Source organism: Strigops habroptila, chromosome 7 (assembly GCF_004027225.2).
Source record: "Strigops habroptila isolate Jane chromosome 7, bStrHab1.2.pri, whole genome shotgun sequence".
NCBI lineage: Eukaryota > Metazoa > Chordata > Aves > Psittaciformes > Psittacidae > Strigops > Strigops habroptila.
The window spans coordinates 42,487,902-42,514,734 of NC_044283.2; the positions used below are offsets into that span (position 1 = coordinate 42,487,902).

Sequence of the window (26,833 nt, forward strand, 5' to 3'; positions counted from 1 at the left end):
AAGTGTTGTTTAGTATAACAAACTAAACCAGAGGGAATATTATCTAAATCAAATCTATGCCTGCTATTTTAAGCAGCCAACCAAGATGAAATTTGTATGAGGTTTGTTTGTAGTTTCTTAAATGAGTTTCCAAAGTTGATTGCTATTTAGTTCAAAAATAAGAACTGAGTATAATTGTTGTTTATAACTACAATTATTTCTGTGCGACTGCTAGAAGTTTATTGTTATGCTCCCACTGTATTCCATTGTTTTTCTGAAACAATGAAAATATAATAGCAGCTAAAATGGGTCTGCTTTGAATGTAGTTCTCTTAAGCAGTCTTACCCAGTTATCATTTTCTCCTTCTTAACTGGATAATTGACACTTTTCAAAATAGTAAATGCTTCAAACAAATACTTATCTATTATTAATAAACTTAGCTGTTGCTTTATTTTTAGTGCACATAAGTATACGTATTTGTATACATGCTCTGTTTCTGACATGATTTCCCCAAATCATACTTTCTCTGGAACAGTAACAGCAATATCACATGGCAGGGGGTGACTTTTTAGTGGCAGTTATTGTTGAATGTATCTACACTTATTTTTGAACTTGTTTGACATTTGTTTCTGTTGTTTAGGAGTCTGAAAATTCAAACAAACATGTTTTCACAATAAATTTGTGCTTAGAGTTTCTTGCTGTCCAGGCCTCTCATCTCGCATTACTTTCCTGCTGTTGTAGTTCTGTTAACCAGCACAGCTGCTGCTGTTCTTTGTTCATACAGGTAACAAGAAAATTACATTTGAAACTGGAACCAATTTTACTCTAAAATAATATCATATCTGATAACATCTCAAATGTTTTCATTATGTTAAGGAAGCATTTGAATATAATGATTGCTTCATAGTTTTGAGGAAGAATTTACCTCTTTTTCCTAATTAATTTGCAGATTTATCAGATATATTAAACATTACTAAACATTCACACTATTTTCTTAACAAATATAAAAATATTTGTTAAGAAAATCTTTGTTAAACAAATATAGTCTCTTCAATTTGCAGATGTTGGTATAATTCAGTCACTGAAAGCTTCTCTGCTCTTGCCATACCTTGTCCTGAGATTTGTACTCTGATCAGGTAAAACTTCTTGGAGTGAGAATGTGGCTCCTTCTCCATAGAACAACTGAGTCTGTATGGCTTCAGGACTGTGCAGAAGTTTCACACAGTATGGGGTGAGGCAGAGCATTTTAGTATGGTTTGAGATTAGAATTCTCCGAAAGAGGAATACCCCAAAAAGTAACCTGGAATGTTGCCTTTTTCTCATTCAGGGTGGGTTTTTTTTTTTTTTTTCATTTGTTTGCTTTTTTTTTTTTGAGACCGGAAACCTATTTACTTTAAAATGAAATCTTTAAAAGGAGGAGTTCCATCTCAGGCCTTCAGCTGATGCTGGATCATGTCTCAATATCAAATTCTCAAAACTCTCAAAATCTGCTAAAAGATAGTGAAGCTGGTTTGTGTCAGTAAAATTCTGAAAATGAGATGTAATTAGTTACTGATGTATAGATGAGAATAGAAACGGCAGACATGGGTGCATGGACAAGAATTGTGTCCATTGTGCCAGCTGAATATTCTGAAATCTTACGCCACCTCCCTTCATTTATCTGTGAAGAAGAGGCGCATGGAATTAAAACTGTCAGCTCTGCCACAGTTACAGAATCTGAAGAAACAGTCTACACAGTATGAAGAAAGGCTGAGAGAGTTGGGGCTGTTCAGCCTGGAGAAGAGAAGGCTGCATGGAGACCTCAGAGCAGCCTTCCAGTATCTGAAGGGGTCTATAAGGATGCTGAGGAGGGACTCTTCCTTAGGGACTGTAGTGGTAGGACAAGGGGTAATGGGTTCAAACTTAAACAGGGGAAGTTTAGATTAGATATAAGGAAGAAGTTCTTTACAGTGAAGGTGGTGAAGCACTGGAATGGGTTGCCCAGGGAGGTTGTGGATGCTCCATCCCTGGCGGTGTTCAAGGCCAGGTTGGACAGAGCCTTGGACCACGTGGTTTAGGGCAAGGTGTCCCTGCCCATGGCAGGGGGGTTGGAACTAGATGATCTTAAGGTCCTTTCCAACCCTTACTATTCTATAATTCTATTGTGAGAGGATAGATAGACCCAAAATTGCTGTGTGCCCCATATTAGCAAACAGGTTGAAAGTAGTCTTTAAGTGTATCTTGTACTGTCGTGCGCTGGTCAAAGGCCAGAGTGTGGTTTTACTCGTATTCTACAGAATTAAGACTCAAAACGGAGTCAAGCGCCAAGGAACTTTATTTGCCCGCCAACAAATGCCCGCCAACAAATGCCCACCAACAAATTCCAGAGAGAGAGAGAGAGAGAGAGAAAAGAAGGAAAGAAAGAGGAAAGAATCAGAGAGAGAGAGAGAGAAAGAGAAAAGAAGGAAAGTAAAAGGCAAAAATAAACGAGTTCATAGCGATAGCTACCACCCTGGAGCTGTGGTGTCCCGACAGTCCGGTTAGTTGCAAGGCTGGCGGGGGAGATGTTCTTCCTCTCTATGCTGGTTGGTGCTGTTCTTTTATATAGTTGCAACCACGTCCTCCACCCGGTGGTGGTGTACATGCCCAATACTTGTCACTAGGGGGTCTTCCCCCCCCACCCTGTGGTTCCGTAAGGCAAACATCCTGCACCAAGGTGTCAATTGGTGAGCGATGTGGAGACAGATATCCTTCACACACATCTGCTGTGGGGGTAGTGTTGGTTTTCCTGCCATCCTGCTGTGGCAGTGGTATTGGCAATGTGGTTTTCCTGCTATAGTGATATGGAGACAGACATCCTGCTGTGGCGCTGGTATCGACAATGTCGGTCTTCCTGTCATAGCAATGTTGAGCCAGACATCCTGCTGTTTTCCTTGACACAGCCTCTGACATGTGCTCAGTGTCATGTTTGCACATATAAACCAAACCACCTATTCCAAATTATTTATGTAAAATATAGTAAGTATAAACATACCTGTTCAGGAAGCAATATATACGTGTCAGACATTATGAAGACAGGCTTGTATAATCTCTTAGCACTGTGTTCAGTGATCCCTAAAACAATTCCATGAAAAGCCATTAACTAGGCAATTGTTAAGTAAATTGTAACATTATCAAAGAAATACTTAGATTGGGAGAGTAATAGAACATTAACAGAAGCTTTCCACTTTTTATTGACACGAAATAATGTAGAATATGTTTTTAACATTTAAAAATTGTGACAAGAATTGTTATATGATGTTTTCATCCACAAATGGTCTGTCAAGTCAACTGTTGTCAATTAGAGTATAGCTTGATGTTTGGGTGTTTTTTTAATATCTATTTTTATCCTAAAAACTTGGGATAAATAAAGTCAAAAAGACATTGCAGAATGTCTTTTTACATGAAACCACAGATGAAGAATAAAGATACAAAGCTATACATAACGACAGACAGTAACATCTTTGGAACAACTACTAGGTCAGCATGCTTTTTGTAGTTGTATGGAGAAATCTCTGACTAAAGCATTTATTTCTTTATAGTGAAGCTGGAATAAAGTTATTGATCTCTCTCTAGGTAGCCATTTCTGTGGCTGTGAAAGGAAACAATGATCCAAATTCTGTTTAGGGATGACTGGTCAAAATACATTCATGTATAATCCCACAATTTTGCAATTTACATGATGCATCTCTAAAAGTAAGTGAAAGTGAGTTTGCGTAGGCCAAGCTTTTTTCTTGCTTTGATTTATACAACTCTAACTTCAAGGATTAGTATGCACAAAAATTCAGATACGTGTGTATGTGTGTGTGTAATGCCAAATTATTGTTAACAGAATACAGAGGTTTTGATATCAAACCTGCCAATGTGTGATTGTTAAAGTACCTTACCTTTGCCTCATCCATCATGTAATAGTATTGCAAGGCCCGTGATAAGATGTATCATTATAAAACGCTAGCAGTCATATTTACAATATGTTAGCCCTTTGTGCATCGCTGGACAGGCTGGATTGATGGGCTGTGGGCAATGTTATGAGGTTCAAGGCAGAGTGCTCTGTCCTGCATTTGGGCCACAACAGCCCCATGCAACACTTCCCCCATGCAACTTGGGGGAAGAGTGACTGGAAAGCTGCCTGGTGGAAAAGGACCTGAGGGTGCTAATTGATGGCCGGTTGAACATAGCCAGCTTGTGCCCAGGTGGCCAAGAAGGCCAACAGCATCCTGGCTTGTATCAGAAACAGCCTAGCCAGCAGGGCTAGGGCAGTGGTCATCTCCCTATACTGGACACTGGTGAGGCTGCATCTAGAATCCTATGTTCAGTTCTGGGCCCCTCACTACAAGAAAGACATTGAGGTGCTGGAGCGGGTCCAGAGAAGGGCAGCAAAGCTGGTGAAGGGTCTAGAAGACAAGTCTGATGATGAACGGCTGAGGGAACTGGGAGTGTTTAGTCTGGAAAAAAGAAAAGGCTCAGGAGAGACCTTATCGCGCTCTACAGCTACCTGAAAGGAGGTTGTAGTGAGGTGGGGGTCAGTCTCTTCTCCCAAGCAACAAGCAATAGGACAACAGGAAACGGCCTCAAGCTGCACCAGGAGAGGTTTAGATGGGATATTAGGAAAAATTTCTTCACAGAGAGGGTGATCAGGCATTGGAACAGGCTGCACAGGGAAGTGGTGGAATCGCTGTCCTTGGAAGTGTTCAAAAACCATATAGATGAAGCCGTCAGCGGTATGGTTTAGTGGTGGCCTTGGCAGTCCTGAGGTAATGGTTGGGCTTGGTGATCTTAATGGTCTTTTCCAACCTAGTTGATTCTGTGATTCTATAAGGGAGATACTGGTATTGGTCTTCATAGTACAATGCTGTCTCTTCCTGAATCATGTTTCTTTCTTTCTAGAACAGTGAATCAGTTAAGCATGTAGAAAATTATTGCAGGTGACCTAGTAACATTAAAATAAATGGGGCTGCACACAGGTCTCAGCAAGGTTTCAGATTTCACTAAAATCTTTTTGGCGTCCTCTTCCCAACCATAACTGATCAAATTTGAAAATTTGTTTAAACCTCAAAATACAATTTTAAGCCTACGCTAACTACAGTAAAGAAACACTGAATCTGGAAGTGATACATGAAGTTGTTGAGTTTTAATCAACTTGATGACGTGCTTATGCTGGTGGCAGACAAGTATAGTTAGGTTAAATTATGGTGTGGATTCAAGGGCAGATTGCATGCTCCTTTACTTGAGTTTCATTTTATAAATCAGGTTTTCCTCTTTATGGTGCCAAACCAGCATATTCCCTTGTGTTTTTGTGGGAATGATGGAGAAAGAGAAGTACAGAAATACAGTGCTTAACCTGGGAAGCACTATTTATGCCTCTTCCTTAGGCATACTGAAATCAAGTTTTGTCACGTACACTTACTGACCTTGGTGCACTCTAGCTCAGATTTCTCTGAATTGCTTTAGCGTATACTGTAATAGTGCCTTAAAGATGAATAGCCCTGTAGAATGTGATTTTTGTTTTTTTTTTTCCCTCTCCTGGCTAAAAAAAATCCCAGCAAACCAACAAAAACCAAAACCATACACAAACCCCTTTGTATTGACCTGACAATGCAGAGGGTCTCAGAACTTGCTGGTCTTGCCTTGGCCTGAGCTGATTTTACCTGTTTCAAAAATTGCCTAGTGGTCAAATGACTATTGCCTACCCTGTTTGCCTTAAGCTCTCTCAAAACTGCCTGTGGATAGTTTATGCTAAACAAATAATAGCTTTTCATTTCAACTGAGGTTGGGAGAAGATTTATTTTTCCATTTGCACACTTAACCTTGTTACCCAAAAGAAGCAGGTTCTGATAGTGAAACTTATAAAAACTAATCAAAGCAGATGCCAAGACTGGGGAGGAAGACCCTCTCACCATACTTTCGTATTCCTCCTGATGATGATCTCAGGAGGCTCTTGACTCCTTATGGCTTTTCCCCCCTAATTCTTCCTGAGGAAAAGGTTGAAACTTTAGTACCCAGAGAAAAACTGCAAGGGAAAGCGTAAGATATTTCAAGAGGATACTAGGAAGGTTTTTAAAGTAATATTTTTCTGTGTTAAGACTTTTCTGAATTAATTAAATAAATTGGGCTAATAGACTGCTTAAAATACTCATTTGAATAGCAATAAATTTTTGGTTCCATATATATAAACAAATTATTTTTCCCATAGGAAAAGGCTGAATGTAACAACTTCTGTAATTAGCACCAAAAGCCAACTGTGCTAAAAGTGGAACAAAAGACGTAGTGGGAATAGGCAATGGAGGGGAAGAAATAGAAATGGAGGCACAGAACTGTCCTTTTTAACTGTAGTGTGGTTTTAGCTAGGCTTAACCCAGTCTTGAGACCTCACTTTCATAAACCTGTAAATACTCCAGATCTCTGGGAAGCCATGGGAAAAGTAAGATTGTGACTTAATATAAGCCATGTTTCATGTCTTTCAGTAACTATTTTAAAATAAGAGAGCCCTCTGACACATGCTTCCTGAGAAGTAAAAGCAGAACTCTACATAGATTTGTGGCTAAGCTTACATCCCAGAAGTATTTCCCTGCTGGATTTGGGATACTTTTTAATCTGTCGGGTTTTTTAATGTAAGCCTATAATGTTTCATAGCTTTCATAGTATCACTCCAGATACTACAAGTCAAAAATTCTCTAAGCCCAGTGGGAGGAAGACTAATAGCAGTGGTTGGATTAATGCCACCAGAGGGGAAAATAAAATGCTGCATTAAACTCCTGTCTCAACCTTCGTTTTTACCAATGTCTTCCTTTGGGACTCACTGCTTTTCTCTTTTTCTCTCTCAGTTTTTCTTTAATAAGGTAGGATTATCTTCTTATCAATGTTCTATATGAATTTTTACTTATGAAATTGAAGTGTGGGTGTTTGGTTTGTTTGGTTTTTGGTTTTGGTTTTTTTTTTTCTATATGCGACAAAGAAAAACCGATCTGAAACCTTGAGCTGGGTCCAAGAAAACAAAAAATTGTCAAGTAGGGAATCTCTTCAGCACATGTTGGGTAAAGAAGAATAATATCTGATATATTTGGAAAAGGAAGCATATTTATTAAATGTGCCCATTTTCATCTCTTCTTCTTTATGATAGAATACCCTGAGGTAAGCATCTGAGACATTAAGAATTTCAAGAAGTGGTACCACTGATTGAAAGAGATGTGGATTTATAAGTTGTTTGAAGGCAGGGTCAGTCCCGTAGAAGAGTTTTGACATGCCAGTTACATACTAACTCTGCTGATGGTGTCTGTGATGCTAACGTGTAGTACAAACAACCCACACATTCAGTGTTTTCCCAGCTGTGGAAAATGATGTTTTGATCATTATTGTCAACCTGCTAGAGCTTTCAAATGTCATCTTGAAAGTGAAAGTTTGTATGACCTGTTTTCTTCTGTCAAGAGATCTGTGATATGTTAACCACTCTGCATTAACAAGTAGAAGTGTCTGTCTTCATCCACTACCCCAAATGCTAATTTTGGTTCTTTTCTTAATTTCCTAGTTACTTTTTTGAATAATCTGTTTCACTCCATATATCATTTATTTTAACTAATCCTGAAAAATGAAAAAATGAAATAATATTAGCTATTTTTTTATTTTCTTAATGCAAATTTGTTTGAGCCTCTAGTGGTATTTAACCTAAGCAGTATATCTTTAAGGAAAACCTGAATAATTTATCTGAACTATAAATTGTTTGAGCACTGAGAAGCTGTTATATATATGTCTCCAGATAAGACTGGACACCAAGCTTGTGCAGATATGTGTAATTAGAATTATGATTTCTGTGTTATGATTTATAGTTTTGAAAGATCGGAATGGTTATGAGCATTTTAACTGGTAGTATCTGAGGAAAGGACAGCATTAGATCCACTTTGTAAATAAGAAATAAAGTTTTGAAAAGCTAGCTTCAATTCTATTTTATATACCAGCTATGTTAATCACTTGAAAGTATTTGCCTAAGGACAATGACAGATATAACTTTAAAATATAGTATTTGTCTTCCTGTCTCTGGATAGTAGGTAGTTTATACATTACGTATAAATAGACAACACTTCATTGAAAGTTTTTAACAATTCTTGTAGCTACTTAGACCTATTTACACAGAAGAACTGAAATCCTTAACACCCAAGTATCGAACTTGGACAGTAATGCTGAATTTAGGTTTAGATAGTTATATAAAAGTCATTGAAAAGTACAGATGCTACAAAAGAAGACATAAAGCAGTCCATGTGCTAATCGAGTCCTGTAGAAGTTAAATAGTAATAATTAAAAAAAAAAAAAAAAAAAAAAAGAGCCATACACAGAGAGACTAAAAATGTGGTTTTATTTGCTTGCTTGGTTTTTTGGTTTGTTTTGAGTTGTTGGCCATGATTTGCAGCTCTAAACTCTCATGTTTTTACAAAATGGTAGAAAATTCTCACTTTTTATTTAAAACACAGCTGCAACAGGAAAAGTTTTGATGTTAATCCCTGTTTATCCAAGAATTTTTCTATAAAAATAGTAGTTTAAAGTGTAAATCTCTCCTCTCTACGCCCTTCACCTTCTGGACCATAGATCGAAAATGAGATGTCTTCTGTTCAAGTGTGGTTCCAGAGCTTCAGTGAGGAGAGCAGACTGTAAGGGTCAAGCTATTGAGCTCTAGATTTGGAAAATAAGTTTGATACTGGGAAATAAGGTATTGTTACGCAGTATCTGAAGTTTGTTCCAGATAAAATCTAAGCAATTTTGGTGGTTTAAAATGTTCCTTTATCTGTGAGGGCTACAAGTAGGATTACAACTTTCATGTTTCACCTATAGAGACTTGATCTTGAAAAGAATGGGTGAAGACCTTCAAGTTGTCTCTTGCATTATGTTTGGAATTGAATTGATATTAGCTGTATCTGTAGTTACTCCATCTTGTCTATGGGGGCGTATATGTGCACATGAATGTGTGTGTGTATATTTGTATTAGTTTATAAATGTGTGTGTTTCTATTTATATGTTATCTTGGATTAATTTCTCATCTTTGCTTCATGGAATATAATTTATAATTTTGCAATGAATTATTTTGGCTAATGAGATTATTCTGAATGTGTACAAAATGCGTGTAGAAGAATAACATTAGGCTTACTGCTTGTCAGGCCTATTCCATTTTAAAAAATCTCATGTGTATATCAGTTTTGGAATACTTAAAACTGTTCATAGATGGTATGTTCCACTGCAAACTAGTTGCAAAAGTTATTTTAATTTTGAAGGAAAAAATGGCTTTATGAAAACCATTTGTGCTATATAGATGCAACTCAGCTCAAAATCATAAAAATATCGGAATCCAATTGTATCTCAGTGGCTAATGACTTTCACAGAGATAGATGCTCCATGAATATTATTGATTTGATAGCTCTCTGACATGAGTTGTTCCTGCTAAGTAGATCCTAAGGCAAGGAAGGGTTAAAATGTCTGTATTAACCATGAAAGTGGTAAAAGAACTGAGAACAGAAATTAAATTATTTGTTTTTATTGTCTTTTCTAAATGATAGGTTCTTTCTTTCCTTCTCTATGTGTACTAGTATTTTTCTACAAACTATGTAATACAAACACCTTATATCTGAATTTGAATGTAAGGAGTGACCCCTAAACTGTAATCTTAGTTGATTCTTTAATATTTTTTACAGGTGTTAAGAATAATGTGTATATTCATTTGCCATGTTTTCATAAATAACTAGTTAGTTTTGATACCTATCTTCTTCTTGAAAATCAAGTAAGACTTAAATTGTCAAATACAACTTTTTTCTCTATTATGGGCAAATAGCATCTATTCAATACTGCTTAGAAGGACAGTAGCACTGAAAAATCTAACTTTCACCTGTTTCCTAGGTAACAGAGATATAGCTGCAAAGCTGTTGTACTGAATAGAAGGAAACAGCCAAGTGTTTCTACTTTTCAACTATTTTTGAGTTTGGAGTATGTAAGCCCTAGGACTATCACTACTTCAGGAATTACAAGATACAGGACCAGAGAACTGCACTTCAATTTTAGTGTGTTTGTTTTGTCACTTTTAGGTGCACATGTTCTAGGATTGCGCAGGTGATGTCAGATAACTTGTAAAATAAATCATAGCAGAAGTTGGGGTTTTTTTTTGCTTGGTTGGTTGTTTTGCTTTGTTGGTTCTTTTTGAGAAAATGTTCTATGTAGTAGAATAGGTCCTTTCCATGAATGAAAAAAAAAAAAAATAACCAGCCAACCAAAAAAATCCAAACAAAACAAAAAATAACAAGAAAACACGAAATTTGCTATTTTTGCTTTCTACTATTTTTTTCAGAAATGAACTATTTATTTGTGTAGGAAGCCTAGTTCATAAATGGAGAAAAGGTTATGTAAATTATGCACAATGTGTAGGTTACTCTCATGTATGAAGATAATTACATAGAATTTAGTAGATCTTTTCAGAAGTGATATATTCCCAGTAGTTTGTTTTTCTCCATTACGTCAAGCATAAATGACTTTTCCTCACTATAAATGTTGTCGTACTTAATCTCCATTTACCATTTGTGTGTCATTGAGACAACAATTTCACAAGTAATGCTTTCTAAATTAGAACATAAATAAAGCAACTAAGTTTTTCGCTGTGCTGCTACTCCAGCCTGGCGAAGGTCTCCTGTAAACAGAGCCTCATTCTTGTGATTTAAACATCTGCTTTACATTTCCTTAAATACTACAGTGAAAGGCAGTCATGGAAATGAGATTAGAGGGTGATTTCTTAATGAAACTGCATTGTGTTGACTAGCAGTGTCTCATTGTTTTCTTGTCATCCCCTTAACTGTCAATTGCATCCACTGATCATGTTTGTCCTTATGTTCAAGACTATGGAGTCTTTGGTGCAAAGGCTACTTTCAGTGATGTAGGTTATTTTTGCATTACTTACTATGATCTGTCATGAAAAATACCTAAAACACCCCAAACTCTAGGGCAACAGAAAACTAAGCATTTATTTCTAATATTTTGTTTGGTTTTGGTTTGTTTGGTTTTTTGGGTTTTTTTGATTTTGTAAAGTTATTTTAAGATACAGTAGAGTGCTACCAATGTGATTAAATGCCTGAGTATTGTTCTTCTGGCCCTTATATACAAACCATGTGCTCATGTGCAGTGACCTTGACATCCTTTCCAGATAAAGAGATAGAGGAATATTACTTCCATATTAGAGAACTGTGACACAGTCTGGTTACAGGGAGTGCGAATTAGTTGATAAAGCTGTTTTTTCTATGGGTCAGACTAACTTAATAAGGTAAGTGAGAAACAAAATAGCATCTGTTTCAAACCATAAATGATGGCCAACGGAGATTTTTCTGAGAGGTGTTAGCAGTATTTTCATCATGTGGACTAGCTTTCAAACAAGTTAGTGAAGCACCTGAAGAATCACAATAGGCTCTATCAAACATAAAACCCACACACTAGATGCCAGTGGACTATTATGGTTGGGACTGTAATTCAGTGAGGTTCATCTGCAGAGTGAGCAGGTATACACTGAGAGCAGATTACAGCTGTTATTTACAGAGGTGGTACAACAACCTCATAAAGAGGGTAGGCTTTAACATTATATATAAAAAAAGTATAAAATAAGCATCTGCTGAAGATGGGTTGTAGAGAAGATTGTTTCGTGAACCGTGTTCAACTTACAGCTGGTTTTAAGAATGCCATTGTTATTAATGTTTCAGTGTCTATAAAAAAGCTACTTTTCAGATGATTGACATCATCTACCCTTAATTCTATTTTCATTAATATTAAAAAGACATTAATATTTTCTGTTAGTAATTAATACAACATTATTAATTAATAAATAATTATTTATTTAAATTAAATTATTTATTTAAATTAAATTATTTAAATTTATTAAAAATAATTAATAGAACAATATAAGTTTGAGCTACTTTTCAGGTTATGAATATTTCCAAAGGACATCACATGAACAGGAAAAATAAAAATTAAAAGTTATCTTGGTGTAGAACACGTATAATAGATTTTAGCAAACTGTTCTCAGGAAATCATGTTCTTCTGTTGATGAGGTAATATGTAACCATGTAACTTAAGATATTTTGGTGACACTGGTGTGGTAGCTTTACTAGGTAAAGAGTGTGGCTATTAACAGCTTTCTGTTCTTAATTGATGAATAAAGTTTTTTGCAAGTAGTCAAACTTGTGGCAATAGCTGTCTCAGATATCTTTGTATTAGACAGCATTTATGTTGTATATTAAAAAGAACAGTACAAATATTTTTCCCTTCTGGAAAAATGCAAAAATAGTTTATAAACATGTAATAAAAGAGTGCTCTTATCTGACTATTATGCTAGTTTCAGAAGTTTGTGCTATGCAATGGGAAATGTACAAAAAAGAAATGCTGTAGAAAATATGACTGTGTTCTTTCTCTCTGAATAGGTATTGTGAAAGAATACATTAGTTCATCATTCTTTAAGCTTTAGATGTGAAGTAAATGTCTAAAGTGCATTGAAATGTCTTTGTTGGATTGCAACTGAACTTCCTTTAAAACTTTTTTTCATAAACTATTATAAGTTGAAAGTAGGAAAAGGAACTAATTATGACAATGCTTTTCATGCTCATGTGATATATAAATATTTTTTCTCTAAATTTACATACTTTGTATATATAATCTCTCATGCAGAGTTCTTTGTGTGATCTATGCAGAAGTTGTCCACATTTAATAAATAATCTTTATTATTCTAATGAACATTATCATTGTTGTCTTTGCAGAGGTGAGAACCTCTATTCAATTCTTGATTATTAAAATAAGAGACATTGCCCTGTGCCTCGAGGACAAAAAAAAAACCAGTGTGACTTTTTTGTTCATTTTCCACTTCTTTTTCTGACTCAGACATGTAGCGATTCATCAAAAATACTGTGACAAATCTGGGATTTAATATTATTGAGATATATTGAGATATTTTTGAGAAATAAACCGCTTTACTTGTGTATCTGTAAAGCAGAAAGAGCTCTTTGCATTTTGGGAATTGCAGAATGAGAACCGTTTAATTAAAAATAATTTACAGAGGATAAAATCTGGACATGGTAGGTAAGTCTGAGCAATATACAATAAGAAATAGGATTTGTCTTTTTGCCTTCCTGCCAGGTGTATAGGTAAAATGATGTTAGACTTCAGCTGCACCAGAGTAAAACCAAGCTGTCTCTCTCTGAGGGGACCACAGCCAGAAAAGTTATCTAGGGGAAACAAGGATGATACTTGTTTTCCTGGCCCAGTCTTTTGGAGTTCACCCAAATGAATTAGAGTATGTTAAGTGAAGTGCTCTCTTCCCTCCCCACAGCCTTTCAGATGGAAAGGTTTGTTCACTGCAGCTCCAGAATAGCTAAGGAATAAACATGTGTTCCTACTGAGTAGTTTTGCATTAGACCCCTGAAAAGCAGTCATGTAGAACTCAGCTCTTACAAATGGTATGTCCTCAATCTCCATGCCTGTGGCAGGTAAGGACAAATATGCAAATAGTATGTGTAGCTCAGGCTGTCAGACAGCTACATAACAGGCAGTGGATTTTAGAAGAAAATAAAATAAAAAGCCAGAGTGGCTTTGATTCCTAAAAATATTTTGTCTACTTCCATGATTTAACTTCTGTCATAGGAGTCCTTCTTTTCTAGGTCTGAGTGTCACTAGGATAGTGAGAAGCATTTAGGAACTCTTTTGCTCTCTACCTTATGAAATGGTGATAGAGGTGTACGTAGCGGTAAAGTCACCATAATGCATATGCCATAAAATAAAATAATAAATTCCACTCTCATACATGTAAATTAGCCATTTCTTAAATGGGATCCACTTGCAAAACAAAACCACCACCTGAGGAGTTTCTGTGAGGTAAATAATTGTTCCTCATTAATATTTGTATCTTCTTCATAGCATCTAAAAAAAAACAAACCTGAATGTAGCTTTCTTTGCAAATCAGGGTATTGTTCTAGTCTTGAATTCATTACTTGAAGTTAACTTAGGTAATAGCTAACTGTAAATATATGTTTGCAACAAATACAAAGTATTTTTGCTGGTCCACATTTACGTATCTCATCAAAACCCTTTTGAAATACCAAGGTTGTCTTAATAAAAGCAAAAACTTCTGAACAGTTTCTCTGTTCAATTTAAAATGTTCAGTGACTGATAGAAGAGAATACCAGACGTACACTATTTGGTGCTTCGTCTTAGAATAAGTAGTGACTGTAATCCATACATGTAGGATATTTGCTGTAGCAATTTCTGCTTTATAGAAGACTTCATAATGAAAAGATTAAACTAGATCTTTTAAAAAATATCCCTTCTCTTCTTCTGGCAGTCCCACTTTTACTTGTTCAAATAAGTTTGGTATGTCCAGTAAATGAAAAGTTACAGCTAGCTTATGAGTCCTCAAGTTTAATTTCTACTTCCTTAAGTCAAATATTATGATTAAATATATTCCTTAGAATGTATTATTTTCTATCATATTACCAGATCTTGCTGCATGTATTACATTGCAGTATTCACTTTATGAAAGTGTATATGAAACACTTTGCCAAAGGTAAACTTTTAAAAAATTTTCAGATGCACCTTTCCAGAATGATCTAAATGAAAAAGTACAGGCTTGGAAACTGTTAAAACTTTCTTTAGTTTCCATACACAGATAATTTTGTCTACAGAAAGTATCTAGAAGTGCAATAATTTTTTTGCCTTAATCTGAAGATCAGGCAAGGAAATGGTATGGATCCAACTACTATAGAACAAATTCCTTACCTCTTTTATTTTTTTCTTAATTTAATTTTAAACTCTTAATAAGAAATGAAATTCAGGATAATGTTGTATTGTGTATTCTCTTTTCAGGGGATAAATGCAAACCTACTGAATATGCCCAAGTGAAAAATATGTTACTGGATCTACAGAGTCGGAGATACATTGCACCGTCAGAAGATAAAATTGTTGATGAGAAAATGGCTTTAAAGAAACTTCTTGTAGATCAAATGTTTCATTATTTTGATTCAGACAACAATGGACTTGTGGACACTAATGAATTATCTCAGGTAAGGTTTAGATTTTGTTTCCATTAGCACAGTAGCTATTCAGTTATCTCTGTCGGGACTTGCACACATGGAATATTATTATGTCTTGAGATGCTTTCACTTTAGAAAATATATGTGAGTCTCTGAGGTGGAAAACTTCATTTAAGAATTTTTGAAAAGCTGAATTATTGAGAAATTCGGCATTGATTATTCAGAAACTTGAGTATAATGCTTTGGGATATACCTTAGGGGGTTAGAACACTCTAGGTTGCATTGACCGTGAGTTGTTTTATTATCCACAGCATGCTATCAGAAAGTCCAACTGTATAGATGTATTATAGAATTTTAAAGCAATTAAAATTATTTTTTAAATCACTTCTATAATGCTAAACAGGTATTATTGCATTGTACAAGTTGGTGCTAGAAAAGTGCAGAAGTAGTCTTGGAAAAAGAGTTCATGGTAGTCTCTGTATGGCATATATAATATAGCTGAGCTATATTAATGAGTCTAATACCAGGAAGCCACTTAAAAATTCAAGAAAAATAAGATTTCTTAGAGGCCACTGTTGATGGTTTTTCTATGTTTTAAGTCACATGGCAGTGTTAAGAAGTATTTATGAGTGAATATATGATACCTAAGGTGTTAGGCTGGAGTTATCATTTCCATACAGTTAACTTCTAAAGTTTTAGTAGCAATTTCTAGAACCAGAGGCTGCATGCAAATATAGGTATAATTTCAAATAATAATAAATGACCCATTTAAAAAAATGACTTTGTTGCCATAGCCGTCATTTAACTACTGTGAAATAGTTGAACACTTTCACCGCTACAGATCCACTATCTAATTATCAGCGAATCATGCTCTCTTAATTAGAGGAGCAAGACTAAAGTACTAGTGCTGAAGGTCAGTATCAAAAATATTTTCAATAATTTCCAGGTTTGTATAAAGAAACAATTCTTCTCTATTCAGCTGCTAGATGTATGCTTTTCCACTTTCCTTTGTTTCTTTGTGTCAGACATAGTTTAAGAGAAATAAATTCTTGCACTGAAACAGGTCAGACAGCCTTAAAACCCAAACATGGTGCTTTGTGGCTTGGCTGACATTCATTATAGAAACTTCAAATTATTCAATCTACAGAATAATGTAAAAAAAGTTCATTGTTAGTGCTGTGTGGTTTGTTATTGTGTGTTTTGGTAAGAGACACAATGAACTAACCTGTTGCTCTCAGAAATCGCTCTTTAGTCAGTTTGAACAGAGGGTAAAAAGAAAGATGAGCTATACCTGCGTCTTGTGAAGCCTTCTCAGTAGCGGAAGCTTCAGCTGAGAACCTTTGTCTCTTTTTCCTATGACAAAAGGAAACACCGAATCACCTTTGCAAAACACAGACTATATGCAGCTTTGCAGTTAAGAACCTAGCTCCTGTATAATCTCAATATTTGTAAATCTTTGCCTTCATCTGCTGGAGGAAGATTTCAGCCTGTATATGTGCTGAAAAGAAACCAAGTGGGTGACTCAGTTCTCAGTTCTCTCAGTTCAAATTAAAAGAACTCAGAGCAGTATGTTCAAATGAAATGTGTTGTTTTTCAGAGCATTATCTTTGATTGTTGAAAACTTGACACTGTTTTTCATCCTCCTGAGGTTTAGACCAATTAATGTCTTTTGTTCTTTCAAATGTAAAAGCTTGAAAAATCAAGATTGTTTTGCAAGGTGGGATCAGACTCTTGCTGTTTTCTGTCCTTAGGATATATGATTGCTATCAGTATTTCTAAAAAATTGGAACAGCTGTAGTAGGAGAAAAGAAACAAAAAGACCTTGTCTTGAATACGCTTATCTAGAAGGTATTGATTCATAATGTGAGCAACATCCCTGCCACTGAGAGAATGCTGAGCCCATAAACTTTCTTGAAGTGTGATTATTGAGGGGGAAGGGTGGTGGAAGAATGTTAGGTCTTTGAACTTCCCCAGGGCTGAATGGGAGTGTATTTGATTTGTGTGGGAAGAAGGGGTAGCTTCTGTGAGAAGCTACTAGATGCTTCCCAACTCTCTGATAAAGCCAATGCCAGACAGCTCCAAGATGGACCCGCCACTGGCCAATATGTGAGAGAAGCAGCACTGCAGACATCAAGGTCAGTGAAGAAGGACGGCAGGAGGTTCTCCAGGTGCTGGAGCAGAGATTCCACTGCAGCCCATGGTGCAGACCATGTTGCAGACCATGGTGAAGCAGGCTGTCCTCTGCAGCCCATGGAGGTCCATGGCGGAGCAAATACCCACCTGCAGCCCTTGGAGGACCCCAAAGGAGCAGTGGGATGCCCAAAGGAAGCTGTGACCCCATGGGAAGGCTGTACTGGAGCAGGCCTGTGGCGGGACCTCTGACCCTGTGGAGAGAGGAGCCCACGCTAGGGCAGGTTTGTTGGTATGACCGTGCAGGAGATTCGCACTAGAGCAGTCTGTTCCTGAAAGACTGAGCCCTGGGGGAGGTACCCATGCTGGAGCAGTTCATGAAGAATTGCAGCCTGTGGGAAAAATCCACATTGAGAAAGTTTGTGGAGGGCTGTGACCCAAGGGAGGGACCCCATGCTGGAGCAGGGGAAAAGTGTGAGGAGTCCTTCCACTGAGGAGAAAGGAATGGGAAAGACAGCATGTGAAGAACTGACCTCAACCTCCATTCCCCATCCCCCTGTCAACCCACCAAAGGCAAGCATTAGTGTAGTCTTGGAAACATTCTCAAGATTAGAGAATTTTTCTTAGTTGTGCCCACAATACAGCCAAAATTCTGAAATCTGCAGACCTGTAATAAATAATAGTGCCTGCCTGTATTTTAAATTTAATCATATGAAGGGACTATGAAAAATAACATATTTGTTGTAGAAAACAACAGGGATTCCTGAAGTTAATTTATGTTCACATGAAATTTCATTCTTTAGTGCATCTTAAATTTTACATCTCCTCAATCTTTCTGTGCAGTGAGTCCAATCATGCTCTTGGATTGCATTTTATTGTCTCATAGGTGTCCATATAGTCACCATACCTAATATAAAATTGAAATGAATCAGTTGAAGATTGAAAATAGTGACAGGAACACTCCAATTTTTATTGATGTATTTTGGATTAGAAATCATAAATTTCTTGCATCTGCATCTCAATGCAAGAAAAATGAATATTACCCTCCAGAACAAGCAAAAATAGTGCTGTTTGTAAAAAAACCTGTTTCAAATAATGAGAAAGTTTTTTAAAAACTTAAGTATTATAACAATAAATCAAAAATCATCATGCTTTTTTTTTTAAACAATTCTGGCATCTGAGTATAATTTTTTTCATGGCTTTGTAATAGTCTAATACAGAATTACAGTTAAAAAAACAACAATCCATTGCACAGTGTAAATGTCAGACCAGGTAGTCTGCAATGAAGATAAAGTGGTGGAATTATGTAGCTCCATGCAGGCTAAGTGAACATTTTTTCCCATATAAATTCTTCTCTGACTTGACTGCTTTCACTGCTGAGCCTAACTCATTTAATGTTATAGTTTCCAAATCCTGTATTGGCAAGTCAGATGTGGCTTGATATTGGAAGAACTTACTAAGGAAGTTAACCTTTTAGACCGCTCTGTTTTGAGAGGTAGGTACTAATCAGAGTATCTACACTTCCAAAAGCGTGGGCTGTCAAATAGGCAAAATTTTCATCATCTTCATGACCTCTGGTCAAAGATAAATGCAACATATCTACATGATTTCTAGTAAAGTGGGGTCGTTCCTTGAAGGGTTTGTTTTGGTTTCTTTTTGAAGCACTCTAGAAGAATTTAAATGAATCTAAAATGAAGGAAGATAATTGATTCCTCTGGTTACCTATGAATATTCAGTTATTGTTTTAAATCTCATGTAAGGAAAAAAAAGGTTGTGAATGGCTTTTAAAATTAGATTTATTCTACCCTACATCTAAGAATTAAGTTAATACCAATTATATTTACAACATGTGAATATTTCTTGTACCTGGGTAGACAGCTTGAAGTCTTTTCTTCAGTCCAAATGGAGTGTTTAGGATCCTCAGAAGTGTGTAAGCATTGCAAAATCTAACTGCTAACTTCAGTCTTGCAGCTATGAATTTCTCCATTTCTGGCTAGGAACAAAATCCATGCTTAAAGTTGAGAAGAAACGTTTGTAAACAAGAGGACGCCTGATTGTGTGGGCACAGTCTGGTGGTTGGCTAATGCAAAATACAGAAGCAGCAGTTTCTGAAGGTGGAGTTGTCTAGGATATCCCTTTCTCGAGTCAATGACCTCAAGGTTAGGCCAAGTAGTTATGCTTCTTCAGTTACTTCTCTCTGGCTCAATAACGCTTAAATTCTGTCTTATGAAACAGTGTCCTTTGAAACACACCAGTAGACTGTAAAGGAAGCTGAACCCAGGTTCATTTCCTGGCTAGATCCAGGGGTAAACTGTGATGTAACTGGGTTAGGGGAAGTTAAAGCAAGGAACAATTTACCAACCTTTATTATTAATTTGATTTTATAAATCACCAATTCCTTTAATTTCCACAAAATTTTACTGCTGTGGGAGATGGAGGGGGGTTGGAGCTAGGTGATCTTGAGATCCTTTCCAACCCTAACTATTCTATGATTCTATGGCGTAACAAAGTAATTGAGCCCCCTAGTGCAGTCAGAGTTAATTTGGAGCACAATTCCCACAATGTTTGGTGTTTGATGTACTCTAGATCAAGCACTGAGTGATACTGTTGTTACAAGATACTTGCTTTTAGGAAAGATGAACACACTTAAACTGAACAACCATATTCTCTATAAAGTTTTTGCTTGTAGTTGTATTTCAGTAGCATTTTATTTGGGGAAGTACGTAAGGACCATCAATCACTGACAAAATTTTTGGTAAGGTGGACTAATAAAGGAAATGTGTTATTTGTGATCTAGTTTCAAAACATCTGCAGACATTTCATTGTGGCTCTCAGAAATCAAGTTGAAATGAATGAAACAATCTATTCTGACATGTAGTTTGTCAGTGTTAGTCAGATTGCCTTTCCCAGACTCCTGGAGTAGTACTGACTAAATTCCTGAGGGGTTTTGAACTTAGCTAGCAATGTATAGTTTCATGGGAAATAAATGTGTGCTATATTGTTAAAAAACCCCCCACAATGTTTTCCAAATGATACAAATCTCTCCTCCATGTTTAAAAGAGCATTTAATTCTCAAGTATAAACATGTTAGTTTAGAAAAGCCATATTTAATTAGAAAATTTAGGTAAGTTTGCAAGTTTTCAGTATTTATGAGGTTTCACAGTGAGCCATAAAGAGAGAAGCAGTTTTGCTGTATGTCTTACCTTTTGCATGTTCTTGAAAGTAAATACTTCACTCTCTTTATGGAAATGTAAAATTTGTCAGCATAAATATTTGTGAACATTCCCTGATACAAATTTTCAGCTCAGAAGTCTGAAATCAAATAATCCCGTATATGATTTCTCTAGCACAATCATAGAATTGTGCAGATCATCTTAGTCATTAACCTTTATAGTAAGGATTTTGTTTCTAGCATGTGACTGACTAAAAATTTTGCCTGTTTCTATCCTGCCTCCCATACTAATTACTGCCTGTTTAGTTTAACCAAGGAGGACACAGACTGGGTTTAAAGAATTGGCTCAAGAATCGGTTTCTTTGAATTTTACTCTTCTCTCCTCCATGGACAGGGATTTATGCACAGACTTAAGGCACATGGTGAGATCATGTGTGATACACCATCATTTAATCTAACTTGTGTATTATAGACATGGAATTTCGTTCTGTTTATCCTACACTTTTAATTAAAAATATGTAATGTCTTGCTTTTGGCTGAAGCAAAAACAATCTACAAGGAAGTGTGCAGCATTGATTTGAAAACATCAAGGAGAACTCAAGAATCCTGGGATTCAAGGTTAATTGTTTCTGTAGCTTTTCTTTTTTTGGTTTCAGAGGTGTTATTAATTTTTCCTTTCCTATTAACTTTTGTTTGCCTAATTGAAGTGTCCGTATTTATTTTTCTTCCCCCAAAAGTACTTATGGAATGCGATATGATCAATTACTAGTTTCCCTTTAAAAAAAAACCAGAACAACCACCAAAACAACAACAAAACCACTGCCCACAAAACTATACAGATTGATACCTTGTGTAAAGATTGTTTTTTCCCAGCTCTCTTAATCTGAAGTGTCTTCAGCAGGCTTCTGCTTACTTTTTGGACCCTTTGTAACTTGAAAAGTTCCCTTCTAGTTTCTCAATATTAAATTTTAATATGTGCAAGTCAAACTGAATGTTGTGTTTCAAAATCAGTCCCAGCGTTGCCTTTCTACCCCTTGTTACCTTGTTATACTTCAAAAAAATTATACTGCTTGGTTAGGCTACAGAATGATCCTAGGATTATGAGACATCCTTATCCACAACAAATCCTTCCTCTCTTTCAGATAAAATGCTTTCCAGGTCCATTTATCCTCATTAAGGTGTGGTCTAGGTTCTTATTTTTAGATGAATGGCCTTACATTTGGCTCTGTGAAAACACAGATCCTGTTCCTGAAAACATCCACCCATGCGATCCATTTCATTCCATATGCTGCCATGTCCTTTTACCTCATTATTATTCACCTCAATAGCATATACCATCTGCCAATTTTCTTTTTTTTATGGTTTTTAAATTACTAATCAAAAAGGATTGTGATAACACCCCAGACTTTCAAAATACCACTGGATTGTTTCAGGTTTTTCAATTACTGACATTATTTATTTGTGCAGTATATGCAGTATTGATACTGCATAGTATTATTTTTCTCTTGTAGTGATGTAGGGTGTGAAATTAAAAATACCTACAAGAAGCTATTAAGTTTAGCAGGCTGCTGTAGTAAATTAAATCCCTTGCATAAGTAAAAGAAAATGAAAAATAGTGTTGTCTGACAGGCTGTATTTCCTAGATGTCATGACAGCATTTAGAAATAAATAAAAAAAAACCAAACAAACAACTAGTTTTTTTTTAATTCCACTGTTTCTTTTTCAAACCAATACTGACAGTTTTACTTGCCCTGTTTAAATATTTGTGCTGTGTCACTAGATGTCTCACGTTATGGACTGTCACTGATACATGAAGATCGGTTAAAATGTAATGATGTCAACAAGGAAAATGTCTCCTCAGCCAGTGTATTAGGGACTCATGTGAACAGGCAGTTTGATCCTGATGATTTTAAAACATTTGATGCTAACATAAGTCATTAAAAAACTTCTCTGGTGGTTAATGGCTTGGTAAGTAGTCAGCTTTGCTGATCCAGTACAAGACAATTCCTGTTGGGTAAAAATTAGAACAGGAATTTTAACAGCAAATCACAGATCATTAAGATTAATCATGATATGAAATCACTTCTATACCTTAACTAAAATCTGTCCTCACTGAAATTTTTGAGTGTTTATCAAAACTGAATGAATTTTCCAAAAAACCCCAAAATATATTGCCAGCGTAAAGATGTCTGTATATATAAACACACATAGAATCTTGTATCTGTAATCAAAATTCTGTAGTCAAAATTATGGGTTTACTGAAGATAAAAAATAAACGCCAGGAGAGTATATCATACCCTATGATCCATAGCATCATTCTTGAAAATATCTCCATCATTCTGACTAATCTTTTTTAAATTATTGCTATTCTTATTTTAAATAAAATGGACCAATTATAAATGAAAGGCATCGTAAGACACATTTCAACTCAAGGGATTAAAGCTGAGAACACTAATATGCAACTAAAAATGTGGTACTGCAGTGTCAGGGGCTGGTGGGCTTTAACAAAGTTTTTATTGTTCCACCTTAGGTGTGAAGTATAATACTTGTTTGTACAACTGAAGCTAGTGGAAACAAGTGTGTTAAACTATTTCAGACCACCTTTTATGAAAAACAAGCAAAGGAACAGTACTTCTCACCCTAAATGTTCCTTTTTCATGAACCAGCTGTGAGTTCAAGCACATTTCATCACCTTGAAATCTCAGAGATTTCTTCTAGAGTGAAGTTTTCAGTACACGCTGTTATATCTTTAGTGCTGCTTGTATAATTACACTGGGCTTAGAGTTACTGATTTTTCCCAAGCTACATTTTTATCCTTCATGTTTCAGCTATAAGATCTACATAATTTCATCTTTTCTTAATTCAGTTTAATGTGAATGTACTAATCTTTTAAATTATGAGAAATAGCTAACACTAATATTCAGGTAGCGTAATGTGTATCTTTAATAATAAATAAAGCTCGTTTTGTGGTGATTTTTTTTTTGTCTTTGTGAATGGTTTTCATAGTTTCTAATGTGCTAACAAGGTTATTATTTTTTATAATGCTTTTATATTAATATACAGAAGCTACCTCTGGTAGGATAAAATGTTTGTGTCCTTTCCCTTTGCTCTGATGGGCCTTCTCTATTATTTGTTTAGATATTGTGTGTTTACATGAATCATATCTGAATACATTCCTTACTATAACTATAGTTACATTCATTTTTTCTGTGCCTCATACAAAACTTTAAACTGTGCAACATTACAGAAGGAGTTGCATTAGGTTTGGTTATTTCAGTTATGTGACAGTGTTTTTAATACATGCAGCATGTAAAATAAGAATTGTGAATATTTGTGGTTACCAGCACCTTCAAAATTCTTCGGATGAAATCGAGGGAGATGTCTATGACATATACAGACTTTACACCAAAATGGCCTACAAATTAAAGAACACTTCTCTGGGAGAAGTTAATTTGAGTTAAAAAATCTAACAGCTATTAATTATGATCTATTTACAAAGTGTACGCACCCCCATTGAGAAACAGGAGTCTTTTAGGTAGGCTACTTACATAACAGGTCTTTGGGAACACAATAGGCTTGTCAAAAGCTTGGAAAAAGTTGATACAATTAGTAGGGTAATAATTTATTTTAGTTTTTTTTGAAAATGTCTGAATTTGTTTTTTGTGGTTAGGAGTTAGACTGAGAGGAAAAAGACATGGTGTCATGTGTACTTGGGAAATTATTATCTCAAGTATATTCAAATGTTTCTTAATCACCATTCCTATACATGTAAAGTAAAATCAGCTTCAGTGTTCACAGTGTCTTTATAGTGCTTGTGTCTATCCCCATTATATATATTCTCTATATATACAAAAAACTTTTGTGTAATCTCAGGAAGTCTGTCCTGAAGGTATTAACTTTTAAAACTGCAATAAATAATTACAAAGTAACTGGAAATCCCTTTACACAGTTGCAGTTCATTGCCCCAGAGCAACCTTAAAATGATCTATTAAATGATTATTAGAAACAATTAATTATACCAGAGAAGTCTTAAGAGTGCAAATGTAATTTCATGGTTATAATTTTCTTGTCAGGTAATAAAACGGGATGAGCTTGGCAAGGATTTGTCTGACTGCTCTCTGTTCAATTTGCTGAAATATGATGATTATAACAGTGACAAGCACCTAGCTCTGGAAGAATTCTATAGAGCTTTTCGTAAGTACAAAGATTAGCCTGTTCTTTCAGTTTTCTTTTCTTTCTCTTGGTTTGTTTTTCTAAAATGTTATTTTTTAAATGTTTAAATGTTGATACATCCTGGTGCTGTACTTGAACAATGAGCACAATTTAACTGTCACGATATAGAAGAGAACTTCTTAGAAATCAGTGAGATCCATTAGCATCCAGATTTCTGAGGGATTTTTGGTAATGGAGAATTCATAGATAATCTTTCTTAATGCTGACAGGCATTGATAAGTCTGTGTTGTGCACAAGTGGGAAGTAGTGCGGTCTAGACATAATCAGCAGAACCAAAAATCTAGAACACTTCCCCACACATTATATTTATGAGTGCTGGTAAGATCATTTCTGACAAACCCATCAACAAATGCACCACTTCTGTTATCTCTTCACAGAGAGATACAGATTTGTGGTGTAATTTTGCCAGGTATTTGTTGTAAATGGCAAAGGTGGCTAGGGACAAATCTGTACAGTACATATCAAGTGAAATAGGAATGTTGAAAATATTTATTCCAAACAGAATGAAAAGTGATTTTTCCCCCAGAATTTTCTTTAGGTATCTAATAATTTTAATTTTTCATTTCAAAGTTATATTTATGTTATATTGTAATTCTGAAATTATCATATTGTACAATATGGAAAAGATTTTTCACCAGCTTGGGCAGTTTCAGACATGTAGTAGTAATCAGCAGGGAATCATCTTCTAAAATATTATGATCTTATTTGTTATGTAAAGAACTTTAAAAGCCATAGCTATTATTTTAAATAAGAAATGCTTGTAGAATTTTTGACCCCTCAGATGGTCCTCTGCTCATTGAGCTTGACCGTGTGTTTGTCACTGGTTTTTCATTCTTTTATCTCAACCTTTTTCATCTACGTTTAGAACCCAGTCTCAGTTTAATACCTGCTACTCCCTGTGGATTTGCCTCTATCCCTAACAGAAGTGGAGTGGTGGATTTGAGAACTGTTGAACTCTCCTCATTAAAGTTTTTCTGCCTGACTGCCGGAACAAGAGTTACTGACATTTATTCACTCTGAATGGCAGTGGAGAAAACTTGGGTTTGCAATGCTGGAGAAATTGATCCTAATCAAAGCTGCTGCACAAAATTCAAAGGGTAGAGGTGTGTGTTTGCTGTTTTCTTTTTTCTCTTTATTTCTGTAACTCTAACGAGTTGCTTTTTTAAAGTATTTTAAGAGAGGTAGTGGAAGAAAGGGTGTAGAAGCACTTCTAATGCCGTGTTTGTTAAGACGGTCCCATGAGCACAGAAATGCTAGGACTAGCTGGTAGAGGTAGGGGAGGGGCAATAGGGGTCACAGCACCACACTTTTTATGTATAGCAATCCCCCAAGGGTACTTTTTGAAGCCAGTTTGTACCTAAAGGTGCTAAATTATAAAATGTGGTTTAGATAACAAAATATACTTTAAAGACATATTAGAATTTGGTGAAGGTTAAACAGCTCTTATTTTCTAAATTGAATTGTTAATCACCATCATCTACTCAGTACAGGATCGTGCTGCACAGAAGACCCTTTGGAAAAAATGAGAAGCCTGGAAAATGGCTGAGAGAAGGCATTAGGGATATTTGTGTCATCAGCCTGAGCTGATGACATTTAGGCCTGAGCCTAAGAAGGGGATAGTAATAGTCAAGCATATAATTGGCATGCACATTTCTAGCTGTGATTTCAAATGGTATTTAAAAACACTTGGATAAGATTTTGAACACAGTTGGATAGGAGTAAAAGCCATCTTTACTATGCTGTTGAACAACCCGTTCCCTTAAAGTGGTTTCTTTTTAAAGGATTAGGCAATTAAATTTTATTTAAATATGAATGCATATCAGTGGGATTATTTTTTAGTACTGTTTTGTTAGCATTTGCAGGTAGGAACTTTTTCATTGGCATACTTAATCAGAAATTTGGCTGTCATCTGAAGATTGTAAATTCAGAATCAAGCATGACTGTAGGTTGTACTTTATGAAGAGTTCCCCACAGATGACAACAATTCTATTTTTCCCTCTAGTGGTAGGAAAAAACCCACCTTAAGGGCAAAGTTTAATCATTACCTGTTTTAAAGGTATTAACATGCACATAAATATATATATATATACATATAGGCGTGTACATGCTTGCTTGAATTCTGTGAATTACTTTTGACAGTCTCATTTTATCTGACAACATTCATAATAAACAGGACAACCAAATGTGAATAACTCTATGCAGTGGATGAAAAATCCCTTTCTCCCTTCAGAAGGTCAGATGCTGAGGCAGTAACAAAGAAAGAACATGCTTG

At 35.7% G+C, this 26,833-nt stretch overlaps 1 protein-coding gene across 5 annotated transcripts in view; it reads left to right on the forward strand.

Annotated features, from left to right (window-relative positions):
- FSTL5 (follistatin like 5) overlaps positions 1-26,833 on the forward strand; it is a 293,863-nt gene that overhangs the window by 149,199 nt on the left and 117,831 nt on the right. For all 5 annotated transcript variants that reach the window (XM_030492605.1, XM_030492607.1, XM_030492606.1 and 2 more), the window contains 2 exons: positions 14,860-15,056; positions 24,402-24,522. In XM_030492605.1, coding sequence (XP_030348465.1) covers positions 14,860-15,056; positions 24,402-24,522 — 318 coding nt within the window. The remainder of the gene's footprint in view (positions 1-14,859; positions 15,057-24,401; positions 24,523-26,833) is intronic.